Raw genomic sequence first — 25,694 nt, 5'->3', positions numbered from 1 at the left:
AGCAGTTTCCAGGCATTTTTGGGTTCTCCCACAGATGGAAGTGTGGAATTTTTTTTGGCTTGAGCTTCCAGGTTTAATCAATTTATCCCTGCAGAGCAGATTAGGGCAAAATACCCTACAACTGTCCTTTAAGGTAAACGATAAATTCTTTAAGGGCCCTGTCTGCTGTATTTCACTGCTCACTTTCCCCAGTAAACATTGTTTTGTTTTGTTTTGTTTTGTTTTGTTTTGTTTTGTTTTGTTTTATTTTATTTTATTTTTCATTTCATTTCATTTCATTTCATTTCATTTCATATTTTACTTTATTTTATTTTTTATTTTATTTTATTTTATTTTATTTTATTTTATTTTATTTTATTTTATTTTTATTTTATTTTATTTTATTTTATTTTATTTTATTTTAAGTCTTCCTATTTTTCATTTCTTTTCCATGCAGCTGAACGGGAAATTTTACTGAAGGGAAATCTAAAATTTGGCAGGACTAAATTCACATTATCCGAACTCATTTATAGGGAAAAATCGGGAAGGAGAGGGAGGTTTTCATTCCTTTTAAACACCTTGGACTTCTCCATGGCACAGACCCCCGAAGCTCCAGATTTCCCCCATATTTTTGACATCCTGGAGGAATTTTAGAAGTTTTTTATGAGTTTTACAAGTCATGGGGTAGTTTTATAAGAAGTCTTAATTAAATTCTATGTTTCTGGTGACACTTGGACTAGAAAAGTCTGGAAATTATTTCCCACGGTTTTCCTGATCTGCCGCCCTTGGAGAAGGGACAGGGAATACTTTGAACTCTGGAGGATTCTGGATTTTGACACAGTGAAGTCCTATAGGATAAGATGTTCCTTTTCCAGGATAAAATATTCATTTTCCAGGAAAAAATATTCCTTTTCCAGGATAAAATATTTATTTTTCCAGGATAAAATATTCCTTTTCCAGGATAAACTATTTCTTTTTCCAGGAAAAAATATTCCTTCCCCTTGAGGGCAGTGACAAAATTCTCTAAGACTTCCTCGGTACCTCTGGTAGCAAAGAATTCCCTGTTTCTCATGGAATTTCCACATTTTTTATCCCGCTCTTCCTGATCCCTTCTTCCTGGTGTGTGGATTTATTAAGCCACCACTGAAATATATATATATTTTTTTTCCCTCCTGTAATCACAGCATTCCCAGAAGCTGAAATGCTCCTCGCAAGAAGGATGGGATGAAATCCGTTAGGATTTCTGCACCGCGGATGGGATCAGGGTGGAGATAACCTTTAAACTCCCTCCCAGGTTGATAAATCCATAAATCCAGAGAGATTCTGGAACGTCTGAAGCACTGCCAGAGAAATCCTTCATCAGTCCAGGCCTTTCCTTTGCTTTCCTTGGAATAAATTGATGATACACGGCTGGGAATGGGAAGCTTGGATCAGAGCAAGCTCCGGCGGGGTCGTTATTCCCAGCGGGTTCTGAGCGCTCGGATTTTGGCTCTGGATTTTCTGCAGATAAGGAGTTTGGATTTTTCTGCAAGGAGATACAACAGCTCAGAGGTGCCTTGGGCGCTCCTCAAGGTTTGCGTCGTCCCTGGGGTATTACAGGAAACTTTTCAAGGAAATCCCTCTTTTATTCACTCGGAATTCTTTCCTGCAGCTGGAACGTCGGCGAGAAAAATCCCCCCGTTCATGAAGCAGGAGCTTTGGGAACAGGGAGCTCCAATCCTGATCTCCCATCTGCTGCTGAACCTCTTCATTGCCCCTGATTAATCAAATCAGGAAATGAAAGCGGAGGGATGCGGGCGTTGCCTCCGCCAACTCCCGGAGTTCCGCGAGGAATCGGGATCGGCTTTTGTGGGGTGGGGAAGTGCTGGGGTTCGTTTCTCGCGCTCTCCTCTGAGCCGTGCGACCGCAACATCCGTAACTCTGTCAGACACGACGAATTTCCCTTTTTCCCCCCCCTATTTTAAACCAGGAATCTTTTCCCCCCTCCGCTTTAGGGAATTTGGGCGTACCGGAAGACGCGTTTTTGTCCCACGTGGGGCAGCTCTTGGGGAAGCTCCGTGGGCCAAGGTTCCTCCCGTTCCTCAGAGGCGGCTCCCGGGAGAAGCCAAAGCCGAGCGCCAGCAGCCAGGAGGAGCTGGAAAAGGAGCGGGCACGTCGAAAGGTCGGAGTGACGTTCATGGAATTACAGAACCGGGACGGTTCGGGTCGGGAGGGAACTTAAAAATCATCCAGTGCCACCCCCTGCCACGGGCAGGGACAACTTCCACTATCCCAGGGTGCTCCAAGCCACATCCAACGCTGGACACTTCCAAATTAATATTTTAAAAAATCCAAATTAATATTAAAAAAAAAAACCAAAATAAAACAAAAAAACACAAGCAAAAACCAAACAAAACCAAACAAACAAACAAAAAAAACACAAAAAAAACAGTGACCGCTTGGGCATGAATGGATGAGGCGGAGATATTCCCCCCAAAACCACTGGAAATCTGTGGTAGATGTTCACTTTTCATTGGAATAAACCCTCTCCCCTTCCCTAATTCCTGCAGGGACTGAAGCGCCTGGTGAGAATCTCCAGAGGAAACCCAGCAAGGCCAAGTTGGGTTCTTCTCCTGTGCCCCAGCTCCAATCCCAGCCAGGCTCCCGCTCCAAACCTGTCCTGCCTCCGATCCCGCCCGGACGGAAAAGCACCAACCCCTGACGGCCACTTCCGCCCCGGATTTTTCCACACTGACTTCTCCTAACGCTGCTTTTCATCTCCTTCTCTTCAGAACCCACCAAAGATTATTGCTGAATCCTTTTCTGATGAACTCTCAACAACAAAAAGTTATTTATTTATAACTTTATTAAAAAGTAATTTCTGTTATTTCCCCAAAGCCACGAATTATTTCCCTGGGCACTCTCGGCTGGGAAATGGTGGAGATTTTTCTTTTCCTAACAACCCCGGGATTGTATCTTCCATTAATTTCTCTCTTTCTTCCTCTTCCCGTATTATAGATTTAATTGAGGTGTGGAAGCGCCAGGGCTCCTGATAATATCGTCTGCATTGTAGAACTGGTGAATTATTTAGAGGAGGGATTTTGTGAAATGTTCAGATGGAGACCGGGAGTGAAAAACCAGTTCAGAGTTTGGGGATTTTTCTTAAGGAAAATGTGGTTGAGTCACAATTATTGGATTTGAAAGTGGATTTAAACAACCTAGCGAGGGGTCATCAGCAAAAATGAAAATTGTTGAGAGCCAGCAGAAGGGGGAAGAAGTGAGTGAAGATTTGGGTTTTCACAAGACAATAAAACTCCTGAACTAACATTTGTCCTGATTAATTTCCGTTGCCTTCTACTTCCAGAGCCTTTTTGCCTGGGCAGGTTCCTCCTCAGAGCCCTTTCCCTGCACAGGAAACGGGATTTTGTCCCAGTCTGGAGCCATGGAAGACCCCGAAGTGTCCCTTGTGGCCAAGGGGGTTTTGTTGATTAAATTGGATGAATTGCACCAAGCAGCTCAGGGGGAGCAATTCAGATCCAGGGAGCCTCAAATTCCAAAGCTTTTTAGGAAGTATGGAGCAGCTGGCTGGATCCTCAAGCTGGTGATCAGCAGCTCTTCCAAGGCTCCAGATTTTCACGGTGGATTTTGGGAGAACGAGAAGCGATTCCATAGCCCTGGGGCACAGAGACAAAACTGCAGAATTTGGGTGGTTTGGTTTTTTGGGGATTTTGGCCAAGAGAGTTCAGAGAGTGCTGGACTGGACTGAAAAAATCACCCAAAATCCTGCAGCAAACCACAGAATCATGGAATCGTTGGGTGGGAAGGGACCTTAAATCCCATCCAGTGTCCAGGGACACCTCCCACTGTCCCAGACTGCTCCAAGCCCCATCCAGCCCGGCCTTGGATATTCCAGGGATCCAGGGAATGATCCACAGCTGCTCTGGCAATTCCAGCCCAGGCAGGAATTCCTTCCCAAGATCCCATCCAGCGCTGCCCTCTGGCACTGGGAGCCATTCCCTGTGTCCTGTCCCTCCAGGCCTTGTCCCCAGCCCCTCTGCAGCTCTCCTGGAGCCCCTTTAGGCCCTGGAATGTTCTGGAAGCTCTCTCTGCATCCTTCCCTTCTCCAGGGGAGCATTCCCAGCTCTCCCAGCCTGGCTCCCTGGGAACTGAGGGGCTCCAGCCCTGGAGCAGCTCCATGGATTCCTCTGGATTTGCTCCAGCAGCTCCAGGTGCTGCTGCTGTTGGATCCCGACCTGGATGCAGCATTCCAGCCAGGTCAGTCTCTCCTTCCTTTTGCTTCCATCCCTGCCCAGTTCTCCCAGCCAAGATCACTTCCACATCCATCCCCAGCTCTCCACTCCTGGAACAGTTGCTCCCTCCTGCATAAAACAAACCCAAGTTTTCCCGGAATTTCCTCATCTTGGAGTCCAGAATCCTGCAAAGTCCTTGTGCCTCTTTGAGTCACCTCAGCGATTCAACCTCCTCCTAGTCACAGGAAGTTTTAAACTTTCCGGCGCAGGAATTGTATCTTTATTTGGATTCTAGGGAGCTGAGGATACGGGTGGAGGATAAATATTCCTCTTACTTCCCAGCTGTAAAAAGGAATTATTTGTTTTCCATGAGCTCGCTTGCATTTATTTCAGATAATAATGTCGGGAAATTCATCTCCTATTTTCCAATCACTTCTCGAGCCCTGAGCTTCCAAAACTTCCACACGAGATCCCACGCGTGGCCCAGGGAATGCAGACCTTGCACGGAAATGGGATTTTAAAAGCACCCAGGCAGAAGATGAATTTCCTGAACTCAACAAATCATTGTTTTCTTGCCTTTCCTCCCTCGGCTCCTCTGCCATTCCCTCTCTCGTGCTCCCTTCCCGGACCATGGATCAAATTCCTAACCCAAACATCAAATTCCCTCCCAAAACATCCGGATTGCGCCGCCCTTTCCTGCATCCCCAAGTGTGGAACATCTGGCTGAGGCTGAAGGCAGAACTGCGGTTGTATTCCTAATATTTACATTCCGCTTCCCAGATTTTTTTTTTTCAGGGAATTCTGGTGTTATTGGCCGGGAAGAGAGTTCGGATTACGGCAGAGTCACACCTTCAGCTGGTCAAGCTCAAACTGAGCCTGGAGTTTCACAGAGGATTTAAAGTTCTTTGAAGAACCGTGGATTCTGATGTTTTGAGGATTTGAATCCTTTCTGGAGAACCTCTGATTCTGTTTTGAGGATTTGAATCCTTTTGGAGAACCTTGGATTCTGTTTTGAGGATCTGAATCCTTTTTGGAGAACCTCAAATTCTGAGGGAGACTTGAGTCTTTTTGGAGAGCCTCAAATTCCAACGGTTTGAGGATCTGAGTCTTTGGAGAAGCTCAAATTCTGATTTAAGTATTTGAGTTTTTTGGGAAAACCTCAAATTCAGATGGTTTGAGGATTTGAATCCTTTTTGGAGAACCTGAGATTCTGTTTTGAGGATCTGAATCCTTTTGGAGAACCTCGGATTCTGTTTTGAGGATTTGAATCCTTTTTGGAGAACCTCGGATTCTGTTTTGAGGATCTGAATCCTTTTTGGAAAACCTCAAATTCTGAGGGAGACTTGAGTCTTTTTGGAGAGCCTCAAATTCCAACGGTTTGAGGATCTGAGTCTTTGGAGAAGCTCAAATTCTGATTTAAGTATTTGAGTTTTTTGGGAAAACCTCAAATTCAGATGGTTTGAGGATTTGAATCCTTTTTGGAGAACCTGAGATTCTGTTTTGAGGATCTGAATCCTTTTGGAGAACCTCGGATTCTGTTTTGAGGATTTGAATCCTTTTTGGAGAACCTCGGATTCTGTTTTGAGGATCTGAATCCTTTTTGGAAAACCTCAAATTCTGAGGGAGACTTGAGTCTTTTTGGAGAGCCTCAAATTCCAACGGTTTGAGGATCTGAGTCTTCTTTGGAGAAGCTCAAATTCTGATTTAACTATTTGAGTTTTTTGGGAAAACCTCAAATTTGGATGGTTTGAGGATTTGAATCCTTTTGGAGAACCTCGGATTCTGCTTTGAGGATTTGAATCCTTTTGGAGAACCTTGGATTTGGATATTTTGAGGATTTGAATCCTTTTTGGAGTACCTCGGATTCTGAGGGAGACTTGAGTCTTTTTGGAGAACCTCGGATTCTGATGGTTTGAGGATCTGAGTCTTTGGAGAAGCTCAAATTCTGATTTAAGTATTTGAGTTTTTTGGGAAAACCTCAAATTCAGATGGTTTGAGGATTTGAATCCTTTTTGGAGAACCTCAGATTCTGTTTTGAGGATCTGAATCCTTTTGGAGAACCTTGGATTCTGTTTTGAGGATTTGAATCCTTTTTTGAGAACCTCAGATTCTGTTTTGAGGATCTGAATCCTTTTGGAGAACCTTGGATTCTGTTTTGAGGATTTGAATCCTTTTTTGAGAACCTTGGATTCTGTTTTGAGGATCTGAATCCTTTTTGGAGTACCTCGGATTCTGAGGGAGACTTGAGTCTTTTTGGAGAGCCCCAAATTCCAACGGTTTGAGGATCTGAGTCTTTGGAAAAACCTCAAATTCTGATGTTTTGAGCATTTGAATCTTCCTGGAGAACCTCAAATTCTGATGTTTTAAAGATTTAAAGTTTTTTTCAGAACCTCAAATTCTGATGGTTTGAGGATTTGAGTCTTTTTGAAGAACCTGAAATTCTTATTTAAGTATTTTGAGATTTTGAGAGAGCCTGGAATTGGTATTTTGAGGATTTGAGTCTTTTTGGAAAATCTCAAATTCTGTTTTGAGGATTTGACTCCTTTTTGGGAATCTCAGATTTTGACGGTTTGTGGATTTGAATTTTTTTTGAGAACCTCAAATTCTCATTTGAATCTTCTGGAAGGACCCCAAATTCTGATTTGAGAATTTGAGTCTTTTTGGAGAACCTCAGATTTTGATGTTTTGAGGATTTCAGTCTATTCTGAGAACCTCAAATTCTGATTGGAGGATTTGACTTTTTTGGGAGAACCTCAAATTGTTGATGTTTTGAGGATTTCAGTCTTTTTGGAGAACCTCAGATTCTGATGAAGATTTGAGCCTTGCCTGGGAAGACTCAAATTTCCAGACCATGAGAATTTTGAGTCTTTTTTCAGAACCTCAAATTCTGATTTGAGGAAATTTTTTTTGGAGAACCTCAAATTCTGGTTTGAGATTTCAAATCTTTTTGGAGAACCTCAGATTTTGATGTTTTGAGGATTTCAGTCTATTCTGAGAACCTCAAATTCTGATTGGAGGATTTGAGTTTTTGGGGAGAACCTCAAATTCTTGATGTTTTGAGGATTTGAGTCTTTTTTGGAGAACCCTAAATTCTGATTTGAGAATTTAAGTCTTTTGGAAGAACCTCAGATTCTGTTGTTTCGAGGATTTAAAATGTTTTGGAGAACCCCAAATTCTGATTTGAGATTTCAGTCTTTTTGGAGACCCTCAGACTCTGAAGAAGATTCCAGTCTTGCCTGGAACCTCAAACCTGGACATTTGCGAGGATTTGCGTCTTGCCTGGGGACCTCAAATCCCAAATTTCCTCCGCCCCAACTGCTCCCATCAGTGCTGGATTTAGGGAAACCTGGATCTGACGGTGGGGTCTTCTCCTGAACCCCACCCAGCCCGGCTGAGTCTTTCCTGTTTTCTCTCATATTAAAGAAAAACGGTGCGTTGTCGTTTATATTGGATATTCATGGAAAATTTCCTCATGGAAAGGGCCGGAACGGGACAGCGGAGTCCCCATCCCTGGGGGATTTCAAAGCCGTGAGGACACGGCGCCTGGGGACACGGGGAATGGCTGGATGACCTTAGACGGCTTTTCCAACCTCAGCAATTCCACGATTCCACCAATTTCCCGGCCACCAGCAAAGCACGAGACGAGGAACAAACCCTTTGAAGAGGATACGGGTTTATTTCACTTTTAAAAAAACCAACCCAGACGTCACCCTAATCCCAACCAGCCACCCCAAGGGCGGCCGGGCTCCTTCCCTTCTCCGGCCTCGGATAAAAAATGGGTGCTCTGATCTCTGCAGAAACACTAAAACCAAATTAATCAGCAGCCCCAGCCTGGAGCGGGGACCTGGATTTAATTAATTTTGGCTAACAAGGCCCTTCTGCCCGGAGCTTTCCCAGCCTCGCTGCCGTTCCTGCGATATATAATATTCCGTATTGTGACTCCATAAATATTCCGAACGCACTGATCACGCCGGGGAGTTTTAGATTAAAAAAAAAAAAAAAAATGCCCCTGAAAAGCAACAAACAACCTGAGGTTGATGTGTTGGGAGTGAAAAGGACGTGGTTAAAAATAATAATTAAAAAAAAAAAGGGAACGCCCAAATCCCTCCAAAAAAATATTCCCGCGTCCCACGGGAATTGGGGACAACGTGCCAGGTCTTGGAGGGGAGGAGTGATCCGGAGAATGCACAGAGTGTCACACCTGGGAGCAGCTCCGTGGCAGCTCTGCTCAGTCCTTGGATCCAGCAATCCCTGGATAAAACAGTCCCTGGATATAACAGTCCCTGGATAAAACAATCCCTGGATAAAACAGTCTCTGGATAAAACAGTCCCTGGATAAAACACCCCCGGACCTTGAGTTACGGCTCCGGTGTTTCCCCACCGCGTTTGATCCCCGAAGAACCTCACCAGCTACTCCATAAAATCCTTCATCCCAAATTTCTGCGGGCTTCCCACCTCCCCAGTCCCAGCTGGAGCTCCGTGAGAAGAGCTGGGAAGATGAAAATCAGGGATGAAGGTTCTGCCTCTCTCTGGGCCCTTCCTGGAGCCACCACGAGCAGCTGGAACAACACCTGACCTACACCAGGTCAGCTTCCCCATCTACAAAATCCATGGAAAAATCCCATGGCACTTGAAATCCAGCTTTTTCAGGCTCAGGAAAAACAGGAACTGGGGAGAAAAAATAAATCCTTCGGGATCTCGGGATGGAGCTGCTGGTCCTGGCAGCACCAGGCTGGCTCTGCCCGGGATGGAATTCCCTTTTCCCACACTGGGATTTGGGGTCGGGGCTAAACCGGTGCTCCCAGTGCAGCACGGAGCCTTTCCCTTTTCCCACTCTGCCTCCCAGCAAGGATGAGGCCACGGAAAGCTGGGAAGGGGATTATCCCAAACAGCTGATAAAAATCAGGGAAGTTTTGGAAAGGCGGCCGTGGCTCAGGGAGTGACTGGGAGGGAGGCGCTGCCTTTCCATCAGTTTGGGATTTCTTTTTTTCCCATCATTTTTCCTTTGCTATTAAACCCCCTTTATCCCTCCCGGATGCCTCAACCACCACGGGAACAAGGTGCTGCTCCAGGAAAACTGCGGGGAAACTCCAGGAAAACCAACCAGGGGTGACACTGAGGGACAGGGAGCCTGAGCCAGGCTGACACAAAAACCACGGGGAAGCCGATCCCAAGGGAATACGAGGATAACCGGGAAACCCAGGAGAGCAAACCCAGCCCTCTCGGGATCCACTGGGAGCTCCAGCTGGGGCTGCATCCCACATCCTCGCAGCACAGGGATTCCAGGGATCCCACTGGAACGGGGCTCAGCCATCAGCTCCAGGCACTGGGACAATCAAAGGATGGCCGATCCCAAGCCAACAGCACGGAAGTTGGGCTCCCAGCAAAGCTCTGGGCCAGCTTTTCCTTAAAAAGGGTTATTCCAAAAAAATAATAATAAAAAAAAAAAAAAAACGAGGGAAAAGAAAAAAAAAAACCGGGAGGAAAAATTGGAATCACAAGGGGTTGATTTAAAAAAAAAAAAAAAAAACGCAGGAAAATAAGCGGATTGTTTCTCCATGATCTGTTCCCAAAGTTCCCAGCGGAGGCTCCCCGTTTTCCCAGGAGCTTGGCACAGCCAACGCCCTCCCGTTATAAAAACACCCCCCGGAAGAGAGGGAGAGGCGGGGGAGCTCCCTGCTGCTCCACTCCGGAAAAACCCCTGGATTCACTCCCCCTTCCTCCTCCTCCCCCGGCAGCGGGCCAGGAGGAGCCGGAGGCTGTTCCACACCTCGGCGTACATCAGCGTTCCCAGGAAAACGAAGGCGGTGCCCAGCCAGTGCCAGGCCGTGAAGGGGTTCTGGAAGTAGAGGATGGAGAAGATGAGGCTGACGAACTTGCGGAGCGTCACCACCAGGGTGACGGTGAGGGACGTGCACTCCGTGGTCAGGATGAAGACGCCGCGGATGCAGACATACCTGGGAGCGGGAGGTTAAGGGAGGGCAGGGATGGAGATGGGGGATTCCCTCTGGGAATGGGAACGGGCAGGGAGATGGGCAGCCTGCTGTGGGTGGGGGGAATCCCCTCCTGGGATCAGCTGGAACGGGACAAACTCAGGGACATCCCAAGTTATCCCACTGTGTTGGGAAAGGGTGACAATCCCTGCCACAGAGCCAAGAGAAGATCCAGACTCCTCCATTTCCATGGAGCAGGAGTCCTGGAATTCTAGAATAAACCAGGCTGGAAAAGACCCTTGGAATCATTGAACTTATCCCTGCCACAGAGCCAAGAGAAGATCCAGACTTCTCCATTTCCTTGGAGCAGGAGCCCCAGAATCCCAGAATAAACCAGGTTGGAAAAGACCCTTGGAATCATTGAACCCATCCCTGCCACAGAGCCAAGGGAAGCTCCAGACTCCTCCATTTCCATGGAGCAGGAGTCCCACAATCCCAGGACAAACCAGGTTGGAAAAGACCCTTGAGATCACTGAGCCCCAAAGCCAAGGGAAGCTCCAGACTCCTCCATTTCCATGGAGCACGAGCCCCCAAAATCCCAGAACAAACCAGGCTGGAAAAGACCCTTGGAATCATTGAACTTATCCCTGCCACAGAGTCAAGGGAAGGTCCAGACTCCTCCATTTCCATGGAGCAGAAGTCCCAGAATCTCAGAATAAACCGGGTTGGAAAAGACCTTTGGGATCATTGAACCTATCCCTGCCGCAGATACTCCAGACTCCTCCATTTCCATGGAGCAGGAGTCCCAGAATCCCAGAACAAACCAGGCCGGAAAAGACCCTTGGGATCAATGAACCTAACGAACAGAAGTTCCCTTTCCCCGTATTTTTGGAGTTCCACCAAGAGCAGCTCCCGAAGGCAGGGACGACTCCAAGGATTTGGGATCCCAGCCCCCTCCCTGCTTTATCCCACTGGGATAAAGGATAAAGGATACTGGGTGATGACGTTCATGAGGAGGTAGAACCACATGATTGGCAGGGTCAGGCCGATCACCGGCACCTGGAACAGCTCTGCAGGGAAAAAGGATGGGATGAGCTCACTGCTGGAGGAATCCCTCTCCTCTTCCCAGGACTAACCACGACCCAGGACTCCCTGCAGCCCTACACAGCCCTTCTGCTTGGAATTCCAGAGGGAAGAAAGGAAAACTAGGAAAAATGTTAGGAGAAAAGCTGAGTCTTGCTCCCCTGTGTCAGAGCCCTCACGCTGGAGGAATCCACTCTGCTCCCACGGCAAATCCCGGGAAGCACCAGCAAAAAAAGATCCCAGCAGGTCCATGTTTACATCCCTCATCGAGGATTAGGTCCTGGTGCTCCCACTTTTGGGCTACCACCTTCCTTTTCCCAGGGATTGCTCTTGGATCTGGCTGGTGTGTGGGAATTGGTGAGAAACTCGAGCTTCCGTCACGGAATCGTGGAATGGTTCCTTAAATTCCAGCCCCTGCCATGGGCAGGGACACCCCTTCCACTCTCCCAGGGTGCTCCAAACCCCATCCAGCCTGGCCTCGGACACTTCCAGGGATCCAGGGAGCTTCTCTGGGAATTCCATCCCATCCCCTCCCCACCCTCCTTCCTGCAAATCCCTCAAAATTCCACGGGCTGGGAACACCCCAAGATGCCGGCGTGCAGGAAGGAAACTTCCCAGAGGATTTTCCGGAGGATGGGAAGGCCCAGGAGCACGGATCCCACGGCACAGCACTCACCGGACTGGCTGAAGAGCACGGCGTGCTGGTAGATGTTGGGAGCCAGGAGCAGGAATCCAGGGAGCGGCAAGGCGTGCTGAGGGGAGAAACAAATCCACGGTGGGATCAGGGCACGGGAATCCAGCCCAATTCCCTGCTGGAAAGCAGCTGGATCACAGCAGGCTCCTCGCCGCTCCACCCTGGCAGCGTGGGATCCTTTTCCGTGCCCAATCCAGGAGCGGAAGGGAACAGGGAAAGCCCCAGGGACAACTCACGTTGTAGAACAGGGCTTCCTTGGAGTGCTTCCCAAATTTCTGGTAGAGCGTCTCCTGGAAAATCCCCATCCTGGCAGACATCAGCAGGGCGAAGGTGAGGGCGGCAATGCCTGGAAGGGAAGCACAGCCCTGCAGCCTCAGCTCACCAAATCTGCCCCTCAGGAGAAGGAAAAACAAAACACGAAACCGCCCAGGATCGATAGGAAAACTGATAACGGCTCCAGGCTTTGATCGGGATCCAAGAGATCTCTTTAAAAACACCAGGGATGCAGCTTGTGCCGCTGCTGGTAACAACGAATCCCAGAATTCCCAAAGAGCCGCCAACACGCCCAGGGTAGAGGCAGAAATCCAGACTTTAAAGCCTCCTCCGTGACACCTTGTGCTGAAGGAACACCCGGAGCGGCCCCAGCCCCTCTCCCTCTCTGCTCCAGGCAGGGCTGCTTTTGCCAAGAGAATTCCAAGAACCCTGCCAGCATCCCGGAAAAGTGGCTCCCACCTACCCAGCAACCACCAGAGGAAAGCCTGGGGTCCATCCTCTTGATTTAAGCTGGAGTCAGACGCCTGAAGGGAGACACGAGAGTCACCGGGAGCCAGCCGGATCCTCCTGCCGGAGCAGGGCTGGGAGCAGCTCCAAGCTTCCCACCCTGCTCCAGGGAATGCAGAGATTCCAGCAAAAATGTCTGAGTCAAGAGTCTGATCCCACCAGGATTATTCCTGAAAGGAGCGGCCTGCTTCGAGGAGACTCCGCTCTTTCAACCACAAAAATAATCAGGGTCACTCTGGCAGCTCTAAAATCCAGCCCATTCCCGGGTTCCTCTGTTCCCATTCCCAAGTTCCTGTGTCCCCATTCCCAGGCTCCTGTGTCCCCCATTCCCAGTCCCTGTTTCTCCTTCCCAGTTCCTGTGTCCCCATTCCCGGGTTCCTGCGTCCCCCTTATCAGTTCATGTGTCCCCATTCCCAGTTCCTGTGCTCCCATTCCCAGTTCCTGTGTCCCCGTTCCCAGATTCCTGTGTTCCCACTCCCAGTTCCTGTGTCCCCATTCCTGGGTTCCTGTGTCCTCATTCCTGGGTTCCTGTATTTTCATCCCATTCCCAAGTTCCTGTGTCACCATTCCCAGTTCCTGTGCTCCCATTCCCAGTTCCTGTGTCCCCATTCTCAGTTCCTGTGCTCCCATCCCATTCCCGGTTCCTGTGTCTCCATTCCCAGTTCCTGTGTCGCCATTCCCAGTTCCTGTGTCCCCATTCCCAGTTCCTGTTTCCCCATCCCCAGTTCCTGTGCTCCCATTCCCGGTTCCTGTGCTCCCATTCCCGGTTCCTCTGTCCCCATTCCCAGGTTCCTGTGTTCCCATTTCCGGGTTCCTGTGTCCCCATTCCCAGTTCCTGTGCTCCCATTCCCAGTTCCTGTGTCCCCATTCCCAGTTCCTGTGCTCCCATTCCCAGTTCCTCTGTCCCCATTCTCAGATTCCTGTGTCCCCCATTCCCAGTTCCCGTGTTCCCATTCCCAGGTTCCTGTATCACCCCCCATTCCCAGTTCCTGTTTCCCATTCCCAGTTCCTGTGTCCCCATTCCCAGTTCCTGTGTCCCCATTCCCGGGTTCCTGTGCTCTAATCCCAGTTCCTCTGTCCCCATTCTGAGATTCCTGTGTTCCTTTTCCCAGTTCCTGTGTCCCCATTCCCAGTTCCTGTGCTCCCATTCCCAGTTCCTGTGCTCCCATTCCCAGGTTCCTGTGTCCCCATTCCCAAACCCCAGTCAGGAGCTAAAACCAGCCCTAAAACCAGGCTCAAGAAATTGAGGAAATCAGGCTGAGGCCACAACTCCAGCCCAACTTCCCTCAGCTTTTTCCCTTCAGTTCAGAGGAAAATCCGATTATTCCCCTCTGCCACAACTGCCAGCTCCACCCAAAATTCCAGCCCTGGATTATCCCGGAGCCCAGCTTTTTCTCAGTCATTCCAAGGATAAAAATCTCTGAAATTATGAGGAATTTGGAGCTCTGATGAGGAATTTGACGCTCTGATGAGGAATTCAGAGCTTTGATGAGGAATTTGGAGCTCTAATGAGGAATTTGGAGCTCTGATGAGGAATTTGGAGCTCTAATAAGGAATTTGGAGCTGTGATGAGGAATTTGGAGCTCCAATGAGGAATTTGCAGCTTTGACAGCTCCTTTCCATTCCCAACCTCTCCCAGCCGGATTAAGTGTTGCCAATTTTCGCTTTGTTCCATTATTTTTTTTTCTTGTCACCAGCTGCCAGGGTCAGGCCCGTGGGTGCCGACCCGGGAAAAGCCCCGGATGCGCTCCACACGGATTTGCTTCCCTCCCTCCTGCTCTCCAAGCACAGGCTGGATGACAACAGGCCCGCAAAAAATCCAGCCTGAAAGGCAACAATCCCTCGCGGGATGGAAAAGAGGGAAGATTTCAGACGGCTGACTTTTGTTTGGGATTCGCCCTTCTCCCAACCAAGGAAAAGCAGCTTCCTCATGTTCCCTCTGAGCCCAAAAAAAGATGCTTATTCCCAACAAAAAGCAGCGTGAGCAGGGCGAAGATTAAATTAAATCCCACGCGTCTGCGCGACCAAACCCCAGGAAAACAAAACCGGGGAGGGGAAGGGGGAAAAGCTTCAGGGGAGCAGAAGCCGAGGCAGGAGACACCTCCTCATGTCTCCATGAAAAACCAGGAAAAGGGAATTCCCTCTTCCCTGCCCAGCCCTTACCACTTGCTTTGCAGACATGAACGTGCAGGTGAAGATTCCCAGGGACACCAGGGCTATGGAGGTGTACTTGGACACGCTGTACCTGCGAGGGGGACATGGGACACGTCACCTTCCTCGCCTGCTTCCCTGAATCCCTGCTCCCAGACCGGGAGAGCGGGCACATTCCCAGCTCCCAACCCTGGGAGAGGCCGGCTTGACTCCAGCTCGGCACTTAAATAAATTTAATCCCAGTTTATCCCACAGCTACAGCTCCTTGGCTCTGTGCAGGGACAGCTCGGAGTTATCAGTGTGTTATCAGCGTGTTATCAGTGTGTTATCAGCATTTTATCAGTGTTTTATCAGCGTTTTATCAGACACAATCCCCAGAGAAGGGAGGCACTGAGCTCCATCCCAGCCCCAGGAGCGCTTCCAGAAGAGCCAGGAGTGAACGCTGCAGCTGCAGCTGGGAAAAATTCCCTTCCCAGCCCCGTAATTCCACCCAAGGAACGAGGGAGAGGCGGAAATGGAGCTATTCCAGCCTCTCTGTCCCTGCTTCCCATCATTAAAATGAGAGTATTTCACAGGGAAGGCACGGGACACCCACCAGGATTGAGAGAATTCCCTCAGAAGTTTGTGATTTACCTTTTCTTCAGGATGATGATCCCTAGAGCCATGCTTGCTATGAGGGAACCCTGGGGGGGAAAAAAAACCAAAAAACCAGGAGGTCAGCAGGCCAGAATTCCCCAGATTGGGACGCTCATCCCAAAGGGACACTGCAAACTCCGCGCGGTGGCTGCCAAAACACCAAGAGAAACGCCAGGTTTGAAGCAGGAAAAGCTGCCAGGGAGAAGGAACAGCTCCCTTAAGGTTGAATATTGGGAAAATTCCTACCCTGAAAGGGTTTTCCAGCCCTGGCACAGCTGCCCAGGGCAGGGGTGGAGTCTCCATCCCTGGAGGGATTTCCAAGCCCTTCGGGAAAACAGCTCCCACTGGGAGATTTTGTTATTCCCAACAGCTGGGGCTCCATTTCCTTGGGTTTTCAAAGATCTATTAGCCTGGCACTCATCCACACTTAAGTGAAAATGCAGTTTAATGTTTTGTTTTGTTTTGTTTCCAAAGCAAAGACCCGTGCAGGTGGAATTAGGCCAAACCCCAAATCCCAAATCCCAAATCCGCGCTCTCTGAGGTGCGACGTTCGAGACTTGGTGGCCAGGAAAGCTGCATCCCTTTGGCCAACCAGATTGCTTCCGTCGCTGTCACTTCCCCCCTCACCTCTGGAATTCCACAGCCCGTCTGAGCCCGTTTCCCTGTCTGTCCGTGAAAGCCGGAATTTAACAATCAACCCCATAAAGGGGAACCCGGAGCTCGGCAAGCGAGGCTGCTCTCCCACCAGCTGGAATTCAGGATTTCCACAGGGGGTTCGGTGCTCTCCGGTGGCAGGACAGGTGGAGCAGGGGTAATTCCAGCAGAGAGGATGGGATGGGAGCCCCAGGAGGACAAGGAGGAGGAGGAGGAAGGGGCTCACCGAGCGGAAGATCATGTGCAGCGGCATGGCGATGTTCAGGTTCAGGGCGTAGTTATTGACCACGCTGACGGTGAAGAACATGGCCACCATGATGAAATAGTTCCTGGAACGTGGAAAAATACCTGGGAGGTGAGCAGGAACCTCCTTGGGACGCCGAGAGACCCCTCAGGAATGACTGTGGGATGCAGGGAGAGGCCCGGAGCGGAGCGGAGCACCCGGGTCTGTCACCCACCTCATCCCCAGTGAAGTGAATTTGGGTGACTTCCCAAGCAAAGCTCTCCCTTTCCCACTCCCACCAACTCCCAGAGTTTAAAAAAAAGTTCTTTTTTATCTCTTTTAAACTCTTCCCTGTGCAAAAACTCCGCCCCCGCTCCCGTGACAGGGGAGGATCCGACGGCGATTCCCCATTAACAATTCCCGATAAACCAGCGCGTGTCTCATCCGGCCCGGCAGCTCCGCAGACGCTGCAGGACGGACGGGATTTGCACGGGAAAAGTGGGAAAGCCATTCCGTGGAAAAGGGGATAAGAGAGAGATCCAGGTGATTCCTGCTCGGGGGGCGGAAAAACGTTGGGACGGTACCTGATGGGGATGGCCGGGCGCTTCCTCCCGAAGTCGGCCTCGAAGATGAAACCTTCCACGGCGATGAAGAGGAACTGGGAGAAGGTCACGATGTTCCCACATCCCGGGAACTCCCTGCAGGCACGGGGAGACAAGGGTCAGAGCCACTCCGTGGAGAACCAGCACCGGGATCCAACAAAAGGAGCCGGAATCACGCCTCGGAGAGGATGAACTCAGGGTTTATTCTTCACCTGAGCTCGTGCAAACACCGGCAGGGTGCTCCTCAAACGCTTCCCAAGAGGAACCGGTCAGTCAGGCGGGGAAGTGAAAGGAAAAACTGCCGGATCTCCCTCCTTCCCGTGGCTTTAGGAGGAATCTGTCCCTTCCTAAAAGCTGCTGGGTTTGTCAGAGGTCAGGCAATCCGAGGGGATCTGCCTCTCCGGGAGGAAAAGGCAGCTGGAAATTCAATATTCCTCATTCCAAGGTCAGGGCTGTGCTGGCAGAGAGTCCCTGGTTCAGGCTGGATCAATTTCCTCTCAAAAAAAGCTTCAGCTCCCCTGGGACTTCTGGATGCCAAAAAAACCCCAAAATCCCCAAAACTCTGGTTGTGGGTTCTAGAAGGGATTAAAACTCCTCACAGGAGCCCCAAAAAAAAAGTCCTGGCAGTAAATCCCACAGTGACATCCACGGATCTTGTTAATGTGACACCAACTCCACACGGCTTCCAAATCCCCAGAATTTTGCCTGATCCCAAAAAAGCCCCTTTTAGCCCCTTTTTGTCCCCCCAGGAATGCAGAAATGCCACCACCTCCGAGCAGAGCGAGGTTTGTGTTGATCCTGGAATTCCAGGGAATTCAAACAAAGCCTCCCTGCACCCTGATCCTCCCTAAGGAGCTCCCAGGGAGCTGGGAAGGATTTCCTGGGAAGCTCAGAGGAGGCAGCGACAGGGCAGATAATGAGAAAACTCCTGGGAGAGGCAGAGGGATTTAGGGAACCTTTCCCTTTTTTTTTTTAACTGGTGTGAGACAGAAACCAAAGCCAAGGATTCCTGGGAGAGCCCTGCTCCCCACGGATGCAGTTTTGCCGGATTCAAGCTGGGAGGTGCCCTGGAAAACGGGAATTTCCAAGCTGCCTCCTCAGAATTCTCCTCTGTCACCCCACAGAGCTGTCAGGAGCAGCGGCGACCCGAGGAATGCCGGGCTGGCACAACAGCACCTGGAAAAATCCCTTTTTCCCAGCTTTTCCCAGGGATAGGCACCACCCTGAGCCCCTCCCCTCTGCCCACCTGCCTGTTCCCACCCTTTTTTTTTTTTTTTTTCACTTTTAAAACAAGTTTTATTTTATCCATAAAAACGCGGATATCTCACTACCCGCAAAACTTCAACCCCGAGGCTGAAAGGTTCAAAAGTTCCTGGGGGAAAGAGAAGAGACCTTGAAGCGGAGCCAGAAGCTCCAGGATTGCAAATCCCCAACCTTAGCTCCAGCCTTATCTCCTACCTTTCACCTCCCTCCAGAGGGGATCACAAGCTGTAGAAAACTGGAAAGAGTTCTCCCAGCAAGAAGCTTCCCTGTTCTCTCTCCTATTTTGCCACATGGAAGGGGAGAAAATCTGATTTTTTGGGGGCCTGATTTGCATCCCTCCCACAGAAATTTAAGCCCCTTAAATGAAGACATTTGAGGTTTCTTGCTCTGCCCCCACAGCCCAGCTGAATTATTTCTCTCCTCTCCTCATATTTAAAGTCTTTTGTCTGCCTGCAGGCATTTCCAGAATAAACACTTCCCGTTCCTTCACCTCCCTCATAAATCCTGAGCAAAGTTCTTCTAAATCACCTTTGCTACTCCTCACCGGCCTGGTTCCTGCTTTTTCCTGGGATCCTGCTCCAGGATTTCGCTTGTTCCTGCAGCAGGAACTTTTCCACCTGCAGGAGGAACTTTTCCTTCCAGAACCCAACAAAACAATTGGTGTTATCCCAATTTTGGGACTCAAGGTGAGCAGGGCATGTAAAAGGCGCAGGAATCGAGCTGTTGGGAAGGGAGGAATTTTTTAAAAGCGGATGAGAGGGGTTTTAAAAGAAGGTCTGGTGTGAAAAGCAGCTTTTCCTTGATGTCTGCGATCGGACTCCTGGAATTTGCTGCCCTGGGGTTTAGCCACCTTTGAACAATTCAGTCTTTGAACAGGGCCAAATGCCTTGGTTTAAAGTTTGCTTGGAGGAGACACGGGAGGCAAAAAGCCAAATCCAAAGCTTTGCTTCCAAAGGGTTGATCCCTCCTCCTGTCGCTGATGCTGCAACACAGGCCAGGCAGGAAAGGCAGAGGTTGGAGCAATCCCTGAAAGACAACTCCTCACACAAAGCCTCTTCTTCCAGGAACTGCTTCTTGGTTTATCCAGGGATTGTGCAACCTGAAATATCCCAACTGCTGGATTTTGCAGCGCCTTCCTCCCTCAATAATTTGGGATTTGGATGGGCTGGGAGGGAGTTGGGGCTGAAGTGCACTGAGGGCTCAGGGGCTGCAGCCCCACGTGGACTCGCTGGGATTTTACACAACAAACCAGTTCAGGCATCACTTTTTTTCTTTTTTTTTTTCCAGTCAGGCCTTTCCAGCTTTTTCCCCAGCCCTTTCCCAAGCCCTTCCAGCCTTTCTCCATCAGGGTGAGGATGGCGAGATCCCAAAAACATCAGGGTGAGGATGGCGAGATCCCAAAAACATCAGGGTGAGGATGATGAGATCCCCAAAAACATCAGGGTGAGGATGATGAGATCCCCAAAAACATCAGGGTGAGGATGATGAGATCCCCAAAAACATCAGGGTGAGGATGATGAGATCCCCAAAAACATCAGGGTGAGGATGATGAGATCCCCAAAAACATCAGGGTGAGGATGGAGAGATCCCAAAAACATCAGGGTGAGGATGATGAGATCCCCAAAAACATCAGGGTGAGGATGGTGAGATCCCAAAAACATCAGGGTGAGGATGATGAGATCCCCAAAAACATCAGGGTGAGGATGATGAGATCCCAAAAACATAAGGGTAAGGATGGAGGGATTCCCAAAAACATCAGGGTGAGGAAGGTGAGATCCCCAAAAACATCAGGGTGAGGATGGAGGGATCCCCAAAAACATCAGGGTGAGGATGGAGGGATCCCCAAAACCATTTTCCTCCAGTGTGTGAATTCAAGGGGACTCGGTGACTTTGCAGCGAGTGACGATTCCCAAGATCGCACTTCCAGACGGAAAACATTCCCTGCTGTCGCCGGGGTCAGCTCCTGCAGGGCTTTTCCTTGGGATTTCAGCGGAGCCCGCTCCGGGAGCTGGGATGGGATGGGATGGGATGGGATGGGATGGGATGGGATGGGATGGGATGGGATGGGATGGGATGGGGGCACACCGGTGGAGAGCGGACATCCCCCGTGCTCGGCCAGGTCACCGACACAGCCCACACCGAGGGGACAACCCCAAAACACCCCCAAAAAACCCCATCCAGCCGGGACACAAAGCGATGATCCACGTCTGGGCTCATCGATGAGGAACCCCAAGGCCTGAGGGGGTAAAACCCCCCTCAGTTCCATCCCCCACACCCCAAATCCGCCCAAACCCACCGCGGCACCGCTGCGTCCCCTCACAAACCCCGATCCCACTGCACCCTTTATCCCACCCCCCGCCAAATCCTCTCCGCGGCCCCGCACCTGGCCAGCAGCTCCAGGAACACCACGTTGCTGCAGCAGCCGCCGAACACCAGCCCCACCGCCACGGCCGGGTGCATGGTGTCGCTCCGGGCAACGAGGCGGCGTCCCGGGCCGCGCCCGCATCCCGATCCCGGGACTCTGCCCCGCTCCCGGCCCCGGCCGCGGCCCCGCCGCCCCCGCTTCCTCCGGCCGCCGGTAGTTCGCGGGAACTACGACTCCCGGCAGGCCCCGCGCCGCCTCAGCGCGGCTCCCGGCGGGCGCCCCGCCGCGGGGCATGGTGGGAGTTGTAGTTCTGAGGTAAAAAGGTGTCATGGCGGCGCTGAGGTGGCGTCAGGGGGAGGCGCGGCTCAGGCGCTGGTGGTGGTGAGGAGCAGCCCGTAAATAATTGACTTTTTGGGGTTATTCGGTGACCCCAAAACGCCAGCTAGAGGCAGCTCCTAAGGATTCCGTGCCAAAGAGTCCTTTCGCTGTTCAAAATAGTAATTATTATTGAAAGGCTGGGAGAGCTGGGGCTGCTCCCCTGGGGAAGGGAAGGATCCAGGGAGAGGTTCCAGCACATTCCAGGGCCTGAGGGGATCCAAGGAGAGGTTCCAGCACATTCCAGGGCCTGAAGGGGCTCCAGGAGAGCCGCAGGAGGACAGGACACAGGGAATGGCTTGAGATTGGAAAAGGGGAGATTTGGGTGGGATCTTGGAAAGGAATTCCCACCTGGGCTGGAATTCCCAGAGCGGCTGTGGCTGCCCCTGGATCCCTGGAATGTCCAAGGCCAGGTTGGACACTGGGGCTGGAAGCAGTACGGAAGCAGATCCAACAGCAGCAGAACCTGGAGCTGCTGGAGCAAATCCAGAGGAATCCATGGAGCTGCTCCAGGGCTGGAGCCCTTCAGTTCCCAGGGATCCAGGCTGGGAGAGCTGGGAATGCTCACCTGGAGAGGAGAAGGATCCAGGGAGAGCTTCCAGCACATTCCAGGGCCTGAAGGGGATCCAGGGAGAGCTTCCAGAACATTCCAGGGCCTGAAGGGGCTCCAGGAGAGCTGCAGAGGGGCTGGGGACAAGGTCTGGAGGGACAGGACACAGGGAATGGCTCCCACTGCCAGAGGGCAGCGCTGGATGGGATCTTGGGAAGGAATGCCTGGGCTGGAATTGCCAGAGAATCTCTGGATCATTCCCTGGATCCCTGGAATGTCCAAGGCCAGGCTGGAGCAGCCTGGGACCGTGGAAGTTGTCCCTGCCTGTGGCAGGAGGTGACACTGGATGGGCTTGAAGATCCCTTCCCACCCCCCAAAAAAATCCCATAATTCCACCGTGGGTGGGATTTCCAGTTCTCAGGTTTTGCAGAATCCCCTCAAAATCATCTGTCCTTACTCTGCGGTCAGTGGAAACCGCGTCGGCTCGGAGGTGGGAATTCCATCCTACAGATATTCCCTTCAATCCATTTTCGATCGGAATCGGACCCGAAGCTCTTTCCCATCTTTGAAAACCACAGGTTTGAAATTCCAAGGAGCCGCACTCAGTCCAAGAATCAAGCGCTGCTCTTTTTGTCACTCCCAGAGAACGCGAACGAAACCTTGGCAGCTCCTCTGCTGCTCAGAGCTGCTAAAGACAGGGTGAAACTACCAGAATCACCTTTTTTTTCCTTTTTTTTTCTGGCTCACTGGAAGAGTTTTTGGGCTCTCTCACTCCAAGCTGGAGATGCCAAGGTTTCGAATTCCTACCTGGGGGCTGGAAGCGGAGATCGGTCAGAGCTCAGGACTTTAAAACCTGGAAACTGAAGGGCCAAGAGCCAGAAATGTTTGGATGTCCCGAGGGGTTTTGCCCGCAGATAGAAACTCCGCAGTCTTTTGATGGAATTGTACCAAAATCCGGGGGATTTGGAGCCTCCTGTGTGACATTTCCAGGTATTTTGGCTTGGATGTTCTGACAGGAAATAAATTCTTTGGGGAGAGAACCCAGAAACCCAAAGGTTTTGCTGAGCTCTTGCTCTGGATTTAACCAAAGTTCATTGTGCCCACACCTGACAAAATAATTCGGTGTTTTCTGACCCCTCTCAGGGGAGAAACCCTCTAAGTGACTTCTCTGATAGTCCATCAAGCCGTTTTAATTGGTTTATTTTTAATTAAAAGGCTCATTAGCAGCAGACAAAGCCGATTTCTGGGCTTTCCTGGCACTTTTTTTTAATGTTTCCAGGCTTTCCTGCTTCCCTCTCCTCAGTTCTGCACGGGTCAGGATGATGTTTTTTCTGAATTTCTTTTTTTCTGTTCCCTTCACTAATCAGCTCTTGCCGCTTTTGGACTTCAAATTTTGTTTTCTTGGAGCTTCCGAGGGAGGTTTCGGGGGGAAATTTGAAGTGGTTTTGCTGCCACACAAAAATGCAGCGCCTTGGCTCTAAGCTGGATGAAAGCCACACAACAAATCAGCGTTTTTGAAGAGCTCCAGTGTGAAAATAATCCCGAATTTTCATCTCAGGCAGCTTTTGGGGGATTTTTGGGCCATTTTCTCCCATCCTGTCCCTTGTTCCCTTGTGGAGAAGAGCCCAACTCCCACCTGGCTCCATCCTCCTGTCACGGAGTTGTGGAGAGAGATTTAATAATAAAATTCACTCCCATAAAAGTTGAAATTGAATTTGTTCATAACTCGGTTCGCATCAATTCTGTGGCATCCAAATAAATGACAAAATAACGTTACAAAATATATTTTAAATTATATGTATAGATATTAATATATATATACACCTATTAATTATATTTGTTTAGATATATAATATATATTATATAGACTAGAATATATATTCTACATAATATATAGAATATATCTCTATATATAGCTATAGGTATAGCTATAGCTATTTATGGTTTTATTTTTATTTTTATTTTTATTTTTATTTTTATTTATTGTATATTGTATATTTATATTCTATATTTATATTCTATATTTTGTATTCTATATACTATATAATATTCTATATTCTATATTATCTAATATATATTATCTAATATATATTATCTAATATATAGTATATATTATTTATCACATAATATATCACACATTATATATCACATCACACATATATTTATGTCATGTATTTATGTTGTCTATTTATGCTATATTTTATATCTATATATATAAATACATAGATATAATTTTATATATATAAATAAAAATAATTTAAGAATTCACCTTCACTGCTACAAATCCGTGGCTCTCCAAGCTTTGGGATAAGCCCTGGCAGCAGTTTGAGTTCCTGACTTCTGGAATTAAGGAAAAATCCGGAATTGTGGCCTCTTGGGATGTTGGGTGAAGGATCAGGAACCCTTCAGCTGTGGCAAAAAAACCACAATTTGAGTGATCAGTAAGAAAAAGGGAGCAGGGAATTCAGAATCCCAGATTTTTTTTTTTTTTTTTTTTTTTTTTTTTGGTAGTTTTCCACTTTTCCCAGCCTTGATTCTGCAAAGAGCCAATTTTTTGGTCTTTCCTTCGGGTACAAACCCGGTGATGAGGGAAACCAGGCAGAGCTGGTTTGTTCCATGTGGGGGGAAAAAATTTAAAAATCTCATTTTATCTGCAGGAATTCATTTTTCCAGCCTTTTAAATGGGGCAAAATGGGGATAAACCACCAGGAAATGGGACTTTGGGACGGGGAGAGGAAATTCCACCCCTGGATGGGGCACCTGGAGTGACCTGGATTTTCTGTTCTCTCTCTCTCTCTCTCTGTGGTTTTAGGAGCTGAGAGAAGATGAACCCTGATGAATCATGGGTTTGGAGCACCTCGAAAATTCCCGGGTTTTAGTGGGATTTAATAACTCAATAAACAGCTTGGGGGGGGGAGGAAAAAATCCCTCAAACATCTCAAAACCGATTTTCCCGAAATCCCAGCGAGGTGAGTTCCCTCACCTGGCTCCTCTCCTTCCCATTCCCGTGTCTGGATCCCGTCCTGCTGCTTTCTCCCGGAGAAAGACGAAGAATTCCCGTGGGATTTGGCGGCGGAGACAAGGCTGGACCTGTCCTCTCTTCCAGGCAATCATTTCCTGGACCTGAATTCCCCTCAGGATAAAAAAGAGATTTGGAACCAGCTGGGAAACGACGTTCAGGGGGTGAATTTGGGGCTTTATTCCCTGCTTTTCATCCCGAGTTTCTGGGAAACGAAGCGAGGGCAAAAGAGGGAAGAGCACCCTGGGTTTTAGTGGGATAACAGCCAGCTGTGGGATTTGGGATGCTGAGTTGGATTCGGGGATTTTTTAGGGATTTTTGCCCTCAGCTCTTCAGCATCCTGTTATTAATCCCATTTTTTTAGGTGGGAGGATTCTCCCACAAGATTCCCAGAGAAGCTGTGGCTGCTTCTGGATCCCTGGAAATGTCCAAGGACGGGGTTTGGAGCAGCCTGGGATAGTGGGAAGTGTCCAGAGGGTGGAACTGGATGAGTTTAAGTTCCCTTCCCACCCAAACCATTCCAGGATTCCACCACAACCAAGGACACAGAGACTCAGCCGCATCATGAAGGGAAAAATCAGGGAACAGATCCTGGGATTTGGATTTCTCCCCATTATTTTTATTGCTGTGGCAGGGGCATTTATGGGAAAAAAAAATAAAAATAAAATCCTTTTTGGTTCCTGAATCCTAAACTGCTCCATCCCAGAGCCCTGGTGGGAGAGACGACTCCTGCCCTAAATCCCTCAGCTCCAAAAAACTTCCCATCCTGGCTCCTTCACCTTTTTTTGGGAATGTGCACAATGGGAATTCCAGAAGCGCGACCCCGCTTCCATTGGAAATTCTCCAGCCCCTGGAATTTTGCAGCTGGAGGAGTTTTGTCCTTCCTCCCTTGGGAAGATTTTGTGGTCGTTGGCTTTAAATTCCCATTTTTTTGTGTCCTGTCGCGTCACCTAAAAATAACCCAAAGAAATCCCTGGGATATTTTTAGGCGCTTTCGGAGGGCCAAGTCTCTCTCCTCTCCTTAAATTTTCACGTCCTCGGGATCATTTATTCCATCAAAAACTTCCAGCTCTCCTTGCTGCTCCCTCCTCAGCAGGGATTTTCCCAGGAATTCCAGTTATTTTCTGAATTTCCCAGGAATTCCAGTTTGTTTGGGTT

General features: G+C 49.3%; 2 protein-coding genes across 4 annotated transcripts in view; one reads left to right on the top strand and one right to left on the bottom strand.

Moving 5' to 3' along the window:
- Nucleotides 1–3,283, top strand: part of LRGUK (leucine rich repeats and guanylate kinase domain containing) — a 50,580-nt gene extending 47,297 nt beyond the window's left edge. For all 3 annotated transcript variants that reach the window (XM_040063307.2, XM_040063306.1, XM_040063308.1), the window contains exons 19-20: nt 1,974–2,140; nt 2,529–3,283. In XM_040063307.2, the coding sequence (XP_039919241.1) occupies nt 1,974–2,140; nt 2,529–2,680 (319 nt within the window). In that variant the 3' untranslated portion in view covers nt 2,681–3,283. The remainder of the gene's footprint in view (nt 1–1,973; nt 2,141–2,528) is intronic.
- A 4,584-nt stretch (nt 3,284–7,867) lies between these two features.
- SLC35B4 (solute carrier family 35 member B4) lies at nt 7,868–20,761 on the bottom strand. The gene is made up of 10 exons (XM_040063204.2): nt 20,611–20,761; nt 16,947–17,060; nt 16,366–16,468; nt 15,483–15,532; nt 14,862–14,943; nt 12,655–12,715; nt 12,155–12,264; nt 11,901–11,976; nt 11,136–11,211; nt 7,868–10,165 (listed from the first exon to the last, which is right to left on the bottom strand). Exons 1-10 carry the CDS (start codon nt 20,685–20,687, stop codon nt 9,916–9,918), a joined length of 999 nt encoding a protein of 332 aa, XP_039919138.1. The 5' UTR covers nt 20,688–20,761; the 3' UTR covers nt 7,868–9,915.
- Nucleotides 20,762–25,694: the final 4,933 nt, after the last annotated feature.

The sequence above is a fragment of the Hirundo rustica genome, chromosome 4 (assembly GCF_015227805.2).
Source record: "Hirundo rustica isolate bHirRus1 chromosome 4, bHirRus1.pri.v3, whole genome shotgun sequence".
Lineage (NCBI taxonomy): Eukaryota > Metazoa > Chordata > Aves > Passeriformes > Hirundinidae > Hirundo > Hirundo rustica.
Note: the sequence above shows the minus strand (reverse complement) of the source record. Positions and strands in the feature narration are given on the sequence as shown.